General features: G+C 45.8%; 1 protein-coding gene across 4 annotated transcripts in view; it reads left to right on the top strand.

Moving 5' to 3' along the window:
• The first annotated feature begins 960 nt into the window (after positions 1-960).
• Positions 961-9,987, top strand: part of pou2f2a (POU class 2 homeobox 2a) — a 45,042-nt gene continuing 36,015 nt past the window's right edge. For 2 of the 4 annotated variants that reach the window (XM_031299727.2, XM_031299725.2), the window contains exon 1: positions 962-1,929. In XM_031299727.2, coding sequence (XP_031155587.1) covers positions 1,830-1,929 — 100 coding nt within the window. In that variant the 5' untranslated portion in view covers positions 962-1,829. Of the gene's footprint in view, positions 1,930-9,987 lie in introns of all 4 variants that reach the window. The other 2 variants (XM_031299722.2, XM_031299724.2) reach the window with 2 other exon arrangements.

The following is a 9,987-nucleotide window of genomic DNA, read 5'->3' as shown; positions in this document are numbered from 1 at the left end:
ATGTATTTTTTGTAGTTTGTGCATTTATGGTAGTTATAGCTACACTGGTTTAAAAAAAAGAGTACTTTCAGCCTGCAACCATGCAGCTTCACATTTCTCATGCTTGGAACAGCAGTGGTCGCTCTTGTCTTTCTATATCTGAATAACACTCTCGTCCGCTCAGGAGGGCTTATTAAAAGCAGCAGTGATGAGATAACTTAATTGTGTGCATGCTGGGTATTATGGTAGGTATTAGCGTTAAGCACTTATAGGTATCCATGGATTCTCCTATCGAGTCTTCATCCCTTCCCAAACAGGCCGGTTTTAATGCACTGATCACCATTGGCATCATTATAGCCGGTATTATTAAGATGGGGGGGGGGGGGGGGATCCAGAAATCAATACAGGATACCTTTTGCAGCGGTAGTGAAAACGAGGGAGATGGGGGTGGGTGGGAGGAGGGAGTGAGGGGCTGGAGGGAGGGAGGTGCGGGGGTGGGGTGGTGATGTGTGAGTAGTAGCGGGTCCTCTCTCGCCTCAATGTTGCGGCCATCCTAGTGGCAGATCGCTACAATCCTGGAGGGAGCCGGGTCGAATGAGCTATTGGGGTTCCCGATAATAACGGGGACAAACAGACAGGCAAAAAAGACACACAGACGGATGGACGGAGATAGGCAAGTGTTTCGAAAAAACGCGAGACCATAACCGGATTCTATACGTTTTCTTATTTCCATTGTTTTGCGTTTTTAGTATTTTAAATTATTTATTTATTCGCTGTATTTATTTATTTATTTATCGATTGATTGCGTTTTAATTACTGCCTTGTGACAGAGAGCGAGGGAGGAGGGGCGTCAGGGCCAAGCGCGCGCGTTGTGTTTGTGTGCGTGTGAGAGTCCGTGCAGCCTTTACCCCACACACACACACACACACACACACACACACACACACACACACACACACTTGTTTATTTATTTGTTGATGATAGCCTTTATTGAAGCTGTTTTAAATGTGCTCGCGACGCGATCCGCTGCTTTGCGCGAGCGGATGAATGTCTTATATGTAGCCTTCATGCAAAGGAGAGAGAAGAAGGAGCGCGTGCAGCTAGAGACCAAATACAATAGATCAAACCAAATACTACAGAAATCCAAATAAGACTTTCTAACTCTGCTGGCCTTTTTACACTGTCTTGCCTCTTTCTATGTATCATCATTTATTGTGCTGTTTTAAATTGCAAAACGAATACCAAAGCTCAGCCCGGCTGGTGATGCTACAGGAGTAGGCTAGCGACTGTTCTCATGCCTTTTCACACCTATAGGAAACATTACTGGTGAGGAGTGAGAGGATAAAATATGCTCTATGTTTACTCAAGGAGAACGCTTTAGCAGTGCAAAGGTAACAGAGAGACGCAGGTGCATCAACGACAGGCAGGTGACACACAGCCTTTTAATATTTAACGCCACTACAATAGGCCTGTTATTGTAACACAACTTTTCTGGTAGCCTGTAGAAGTGAGGTCTGATCTCCTCTCTATCCGTCTGTGTGTTAGTCTGGACTGTATGTAAGCTAACTGCTGCACTCAAGGGACCATCCTACATATATGTTCTATGCACATTTACACCAAAACTAATGCCGGCCACCAGTCGACATCCACAAATGTAAATAAAAGGGCGCCGCTTGCCTACATGTGTACACACCTAACGGTGAATGTTGTGAGCTCTCCATACCAAATATTTTCCCAAAGCTGTCTACCAGAGAAACGGACGAAGACACAGAAGCTTCAGAAGAGGACAGAGCGTATTACAGCAATTCTGTCAGATTATTTGCATCAAAACTAGAAGCCGGAGGAAGATCATGTTTGTTCCCTTGCCGGTGCCGTTCGTGTTTCAGAGAACTGCCCCTGACCTCAACGCCTGGCGTCTCAAGTCCCCTCTGGCTCTTCGCTCCAACTCCGGTAAGACATTTTTTCTCCTCTTCCTGCTACACATCCTCCATGTCGGTCAAACTCAGCCATGCAGACCCGCCCCGCCTTGCTCGGTGCCGATGCACTTGCAGCGGGGAGAGTTGTCGGCGCACACACCCACTAACACACGCACACACACTCCTCCGGGTCTTCTTGAAGACTTAAACGGAGTCCTTTACACTTGCGGGGCCGTTGTTCAAATCACAGAAGCTTTCCCGAGCGATCTGAAATGTCCAGACTGATTGGAAATTCATTGCGTAAAATGTCCGTTTTTGCTGTCCAGTCTGTGGAACGATGCGCCACTGTTCCACCCGTGTGTTGCTTAATTTCCACGCCGACTATGTCCATTTCTCCGAGTATATTTCTCTCCTGTCTCTGTACCCATCCTTCCCCTCTCCTCCACTGCCTGCGCCTGAGCCTCAGCCTCCGTCTCCGTCTCTCCCCAACTAGACTCTCGGCAGGCAGGGAATATTCATGCCAACTTATCGATCCTGCGGAGATCGATTCCTGGGCCGGTGGAAGCAGGGAGAGGAGGAGATAGAAGAAGAGAGTAGGTACACGGAGGAGTACGAACGTACTAGAGGAGACAGGAAAACACCGTTATTCTCACGTTTTATTTCATACTGTTTTGACATTGTGTTTTATTTATGTAGATAATATGTTCGTGACTCGGCTTTGAGCTTGGCGAACATCTGTGATCCGCCTGGTGACTGTTGTGGCTCTGACTTGCATGCTGGTTAGGCGCTCGCATCTTTGTAAACACCACTGGAAGCAGACTTCCAGTACATCTCTCTGTCCCATCGCTGCTTGGCTGCTGCACGGTTGAAAGCGGAGGAGCAGAGGGAGTGTGGAGTCAGGGAGGGGGAGGGTGCCGGCTGGGGCTGGGGCGCCGTCTGCGTTTCATCTGCGCTGAAGCGGAATAAAAGGACGCATGGTGGGAGCAGCTAGGCTGGCTTCAGTGTGTCATGACTGTCGTTGTGAGAGAGCTCGACCATAGTCCAGCTACGACTGTTTCTCAGACATGCAACAGCTGCTCAGCCATTTCCCCTACATCTTTGGAGAGGGAAGGATGCGCTGGCTCTATTATGTTTTCTATCCTGTGTGTGCACACTCAAAGACTGCAAAGTATAGAGAATTGAGAGAAAATACAAAATGAGGTCAATGGGCTTCTATTTCTGACGCACCTCAGTATTGAAGTTGTTCACTAATGCATATACGTACATACAGTAACTTGCGTATCAGTTCGTAAGTGTGCGTAAATGTGGCTGGTGTGCACCTTATTCGATGGATGGGCTCTTAAAGGGCCAGTCTCTCCCCCCCCCTAGTGCACAGCTCTCCACTCATTTCCAGATCAGTTCAAGCCCATTTGATTTCAGAGATGCCAGGCTTCACCCTTACTCCACATAATCAGTCAGCAGTGCACAGCATGTGACAATGAAGGGATAGGTGATAGAGGGGGAGAGGGATGAGAGGGACCTGTTACCTATATCTTTAGAGATATACACACAGAAGAGAGGGGTGAGGGGTTGGTTGGAAGGAGGACGAGGGGAAGGAGCGAGGACCAGGGAGGAGGAGTTTTTGCGCTCCGCACGTTGAAAAATGGCGAATGTCAGAATGAGATAAAAAAAAAAATGTGGAAAAAGAGAGCGGGAGAGAGGGAGAAGTGGGTGAAAGTAAGAGTAGATGACATAGTGAAAAATGAGGAGGGAGAGGAAAACCCAGTTTGAGCTTGAGAGGTGAGAGTAAACCACGGGCGAGCCATTATGTTGCAGTGTCCCGGGCCGGGGCCAGCATCTGAATAAGCAGGCAAACTGATGGGATGTGTACACAGGCTGCTGGATTCCTTAGATGGTGGGATAACAGTGATTCACAATGCTATGCTGATTTTATTCCATTCTGATAACACAGTACAAGGTGCTGTCCTTTTCAAACTCAGAGGGTTTGTTGCTAAAAGGGTGCAGGGTCAGTTCAACATCTCAGGACTGAAACAGGACTGCGCTGTTGTTTCTTCAAGAATTGTGCATTGGCAAACGAGAGACGGCATCACTTGGATGTTTTTAGTCACAGAAATACCAAGATAGAGTCGACACACCACAGAAGTGTCTTCAATAACTTGTTGTCTATTACAGGCCTTGTGCCCTTGAGCTCTAATCTGTGCTTCCCCAACCTGCACTGGTAGCTCACACAGAACATTTTAATACCCGCACACATGTTTTCAGGGGAGTTTAAGGTCTTTTGACTCAAGCTCTCAGTTAACTTGTTTCTTTGACTAGTGGCAGCGCCTTGACTCTACTGAGTTGGAGCTTTGTACGGGGTCAGAGGTCACAGCAGGAGAGTTTGATTTAGCCCCACCTGACCCTTCTCTGCCCCCTGTGTTTGTATTCTCTTTCATGTTACAACAGGCCTCAAGCACTCATGCACAACCCCTGTGGGGGGCTTTCACACACACACACACACACACACACACACACACACACGCACACACACACACATACACATCGTCGTGAAACAGAAGAACCATCATATAGCATAAAACAAGGATGTTAGGCTGTTTTCCACCTGGATAGCGAGCTGCTGTAACAGATCCAGGTTTTCTTCTATTTTTAATGGCACTGTGTCTGTGAAGATACAGGTCAGGGCCGCTATGTGAACTATGTGTGTGTATGTGTAGTAAAGTGGTTTGTGAAGCCATCAGCATTAACTGGTGTATGAAAGTTTAATGGGACATAGAGGTGAAACCGCAGGTTTTCCACACAGTGCAGGGCTTGATATAAAATGATATGATGGGACATCATTGAGACTGGAGCTTTTCTCTCTCTCTCTCTCTCTCTCTCTCTCTCTCTCTCTCTCTCTCTCTCTCTCTCTCTCTCTCTCTCTCTCTCTCTCATTCACATACACTTACACAAACACCTAGATTCAGTTTATTTGAGCTGTGCACCTTCTGTCACACACCATTAACCCCTATCTGCTACCATATACTGTCTAACTCTCTCACACAGACCCCTTAGATTTTTGACTCACTTCATTCCTGTCTCTGAATTTCAGACAGAGGTACATACAGTTATTGCTATTTGTATTCCTCATAACCTTTTCTGATGATGTAGGGCCAATCTGATGTTTTTATTACATACAGCGTATTCCAAAAAAAATGTTGAGTCTTAATCCATCAATCACCACGTCTACAGTTCTGTGTCTGTGCTTTCTGGCAACTTTCAAGACATTCCTACATGTTTATAGGGCGCTGGCACATGTCTTTGATGGCTGATGTGAGACTATGCATGTGCTTACCCATTTGCTCTGTCTGTCTGAGAAAGAGGGAGAGAGTGTGTGTGTGTGTGTGTGTGTGTGTGTGTGTGTGTGTGTGTGTATGTGTGCATGCATGCGTGCGTGCGTGTGTGTCTGTTCACAATCATGAGCACACGTGCAAACTAGTGTGTGTAGGTATAGATCGATTTGTGGAGGGGAGCGTGCAAGTCGCAGTGTTAACATGATTGCAAATGACAAAATGTCAACCTGGGTTTGTTAGCAACATAATGGGGAATCAATAGACACAAGAAAGATGTCAATACTACATGCTTTATTACATTAAGCTACCTCTCTCCTTCTCTGTAGCCCTCTCTCTCCTCTTCTTCTTCCTTTTCCTCCCACTCCCTCCTGCTCTCTGTCACAATACAATTCTATCTCCCTCCTCTCCCTGTGGTAGTAGAATTAGATTGCAGTATATGAGCCAGCCACAGAGTTCTGAATGCAGCAGGCTGATGGCAGAATGCTTTAGGAGCTAATGGGCTATCTGTTTGGCTATTTACGTATATTAGGCTCACGTAGATGTCAGCCCAACACAGTTTGACAACATGAAGGGGCCCAAAGGAGCCACAGCAGTGACGTCTTATGTTTAACTGATGCATTAATGCAATGAGACTAACCGCATTTGAAATCCTGCTCCAAGACAATTATTAAAAGTATAAATATGATATTATTAAAATCATCTGGCAACAGAAAAGGCTTGTTTATTACAGCATAGCATAATTTCTGCACATGTAATCACCTGCTCTTGTAGTTATGTACTTAAGATGACAATATTCTGTTTAAATTGATACATTTGGGTATTAAACCTGTTATACACTTTATAATTAATCCACACAAATCCAAGTGTGTAATGATAACACTGTTATTTGTGTTATAAATTCCTTTTAATCTTATTATCTGTTTACCTTTCTATGGATTTTGCACAGGTGTGCATGTGCAGCAGTAGGTTGTATTTATATATTATTATTATTAGGTGGTGGACCTAATTGGCTGTATCCGTGTGTGTGTGTGTGTGTGTGTGTGTGTGTGTGTGTGTGTGTGTGTGTGTGTGTGTGTGTGTGTGTGTGTGTGTGTGTGTGTGTGTGTGTGTGTGTGTGTGTGTGTGTGTGTGTGTGTATGTGTGTGTGTGCATTGATGTGTGCATTGGTTGAGACTAATGTAGTATTAATGCTGATGAGGTCCCAAAGCTCATTAGCAACAGTGAGTGGTATTGAGTTTCTCCCGGGGAACAGGACGAACGCGGACACACACACACACACACACACACACACACACACACACACACGTATACAGTACATCAGCCATTAGCGTATTAATAACCATTACCCCACACATATAAACACACACACTCTCGCCAATCAATGACCTTTACCCATATGCTTTTAAATATGCATACGCTTACAAAGACACTCAGAGCATATACAGCAGGACACAGCAAGAAAAATCATGCAAACATATTCATCTAAAGAGCTTGATGAGTAGCATTTATAGGCCATCCATTATTCTTGAATGTGGTCCATACTCACTATATTATTGGATTGACACACACCACATGCACATACACAAGCTCGCACTCTGAGGAATAATTGTGTGCACGTAGTTGCTGTGTCCAGTGAAATACAGCCCAGCATTAGTCCTAATCAGAGGCCGGGTGAGCAGGCCACTTAATCTGAGCTATCACCTGGAGAACACACACAGAGAGGGATAGATGGAGCTTGTGTGTATTGGTGTGCGGGCAGTTAATCAACACATCAGCAGGAATAAACACATACAAACCACCTGACTCCATTCTGGGTATTGATTTATACCTCTTACTGTGTTTCTCATTGCCTCTCCCTCTCTCTCTTTCAATAACATAGGGATGACGTACATAGGGAGAACTCAAGCTTACTTGACCTCTACATGGGGGACATCCTGTTGTGCTCTGAGTGTGTGTGTGTGTGTGTGTGTGTGTGTGTGTATGTGGACGCTCAGTCAGTGGTGGCCTGGCTGTAATCAGGGTTGGAGTGGGTTTCGCCACATGCCACCAATCACCCACATCAGACTAGGCAGTCCAACAAGCTTTTGAACTCCCACTGACCATATTGAACTCTTGATTATCTGATTTTAGTGCTTTTTTACACCAAAGATTGCCTGATTTATTCAAACATCAGCACAAAGGCTCAGCAGCAGACATTCCTCTGGTCAGAGGAACCAGAGCTTTCTTTGTAGCAAAACACGCGAGGACTGGACAGTCTATTCGTTGAGATGACTGTTCTCATAAACACACCAACAATATGTGTTCACTAGCCTCTGTCTTTTTTTGTTGTTGATTGCTGCAGGCTGTAACCTCTGCCACCCCACTCATGTGCCAGTACATTTAGATAATAAAAAAGACCAATAAAACCCAGGGGTTTGATTGGGTGTCTCCCCTTAGCCCAGCAGAGCGGACGACTAAATCAGAGGTCCTTCTCTCCATTTCATTTAGCTGATAAGATTTATGGTAATGAAGGGGTCCTATTAACCTTTGGGGTTCCACTGCTGTCCTTCAGAGACGAGGGTGGATGAGAGTGCTTAGCGATCAGGTTTTGAGGCGGAGGCAGCGAGCATGTCTGCTATAAGCAATGTCCCATCATCGCAAATGCACCCTATAGAGTGCACACGCACTCCGCTCACACACGTACACAACGGAGACTCTCCAAAAGCAGCTCAGCCCTTTGAGAGAGTTGAATGCATGTTTAATCTCCCTCCTCTTTTTCTCTTCTCTGCATTTTCCCTTTTCTTTATCCCCTATATCCTTCCTGCTCTCCATCCTTCTCTCGGCAGGAGCGCTCTGTTCTGAAATTAATCTGTTGTACTCCATCACCTCTTCTCCCTCTCATTGCCTTGTGCAATCTCTCTTACTCTGCCTTTCTTTTATAAGTGCATAGTCCCACTCTTTCTTGCATTGCTTGTGAAAACAAGTGCCAGGATATTAAAACATACTCCAGTTTTTTTTTTAAATACATATGATTCATTTTAAACTTTAATCACATATTTCATTAGATAATTTTCCAGGCTAAATTAATAGAACTTTAAATTTTGATACACCTCCAGTGTGTTGCTAATTGCTCCAGCTGGGCTCCCTTTCTACCTGCATCTATTCATACCAACTATATTCACTGGTCGTCTATAAATATTAGGGGGCAAAGAGAAAGAGGGGAAGACAGAGGGAGGCGTAAACCCCTCCTCCTCCCTTACAAGGGCTGCACCCCTCTGTCCCTTTGTCTGCTTGTAAAGGGGATGAGGAAAGAGGCGCAGAGCGGGGGGTGCCGAAGGAGTGACTAAGTGACCTCTCTCTCCCCTTTCTTTTGACGCTCCCATGTTCTGTCCATTTTGTCGCGCACGTCCCTCTCCCTCCCTCCTCTTTCATCCTCTTTCGTTCCCCCTTTTTTCAGCCTGGTTAAGTCGCCATGGCTGTTGGCCTCATATGTCCTGTCCTCTCTCTCTTCCCCTCTCTCTCTCTCTCTCTGCCCGCATCTTAGGCTGCAGCAGCCTGGTTGCCAAAGTGTCTGTAGGACACATTAAGGCCCATAAAAGCCTAGACTGCGGTCGCACTCTTAACCACCAGTCAGAGGTAGTGTACAAAAGTGACTTTAAATGAGTCTGTGATTACCCTGGAACATGGAGAGAAACTGAAGTGGCCAAGAGAGTATGAGACAAGGTCGGAGAGAGAAGAAAGAGCATCTTGTGGATGTTTCTTGAGTCTCTTAAGGAAAATTGAACAAAAACGAATATTTGTTTCTCCCACAGATAAGAGCTAAAAAGGCTACCTGAGTGGAACAAGCGATGAAAAGTTGTAACCGAAATGTCCTGCCGCCCACCCCCTTCATTACAACCCGCTCGCCCCTCCCCTCCCCGTCACTCCTCTTCCTAATTGGCCACATGCTGCCTTGAGTGACAAGTGTAATCATCAGTCAAATTATGTTGGGGTGGGGGGGTGTAGAGGAACAGCAGAAGGTGGTGGTGGGTCGGGGGGGGGGGGGGGTCGAAAGGAAGTGCTTTGATCAGTGATAGAGAGGGGGTGAGCGGGCAAACAGACAGAGCTACATGGAAACCTGCTGTCCACACACCTGCTGCTTCATAGATGGGCAACATTAACACCCTCAGACCTCAGTGTACTATATCACAGACAAGCTTTGTAACAGCCCCACAGTTAATTGGAAAAATGTCGTAACAATGCAAACTTGGTATTGAACTTGGTATTTGGTAACTTTACTTGTATCTATTCCTCTGCTTTTCATTTCTGCCCTAATAGCAACAAACCTCCTCTGCTGTCATTACAATTGCAACACAGACTAGAACAATGAAATCACAGGGTGTGATAGCAGCACAGTCTTTAATTCTCACTTGGACACACCAGGCCAGGCCCGTGTTATATTTGGATGTACTTTGTTAGCGAGAGCAGATGTTAGCTCTCCAGCCAGCTAACGAGGTTTACAGTAATTAGGAGTGCTGATGAAGCGCTTTGATTCTCCGGCTGTGGCTGCTCTCTCATTAGCGGCTAGCTAGCTAGCGCTACAGCAGGCGCTCCAGTCACATCCTATTAGGCGGCTCATTGTACACTCTGAATTAGGAGCGTGAGATTAAGTGGAGATGAAAACCGTCTGCGTACACACACACACACACACGCACACACACACACACACACCGATAAATGCACACACACATGCATGTACACACACACACACACACACATACACACAAATTAAGACTGTTTTAAAA

The sequence above is a fragment of the Sander lucioperca genome, chromosome 10, assembly GCF_008315115.2.
Source record: "Sander lucioperca isolate FBNREF2018 chromosome 10, SLUC_FBN_1.2, whole genome shotgun sequence".
Lineage (NCBI taxonomy): Eukaryota > Metazoa > Chordata > Actinopteri > Perciformes > Percidae > Sander > Sander lucioperca.
The sequence above is the reverse complement of the archived record's forward strand: the minus strand, read 5'-3'. Positions and strand labels throughout refer to the sequence as shown.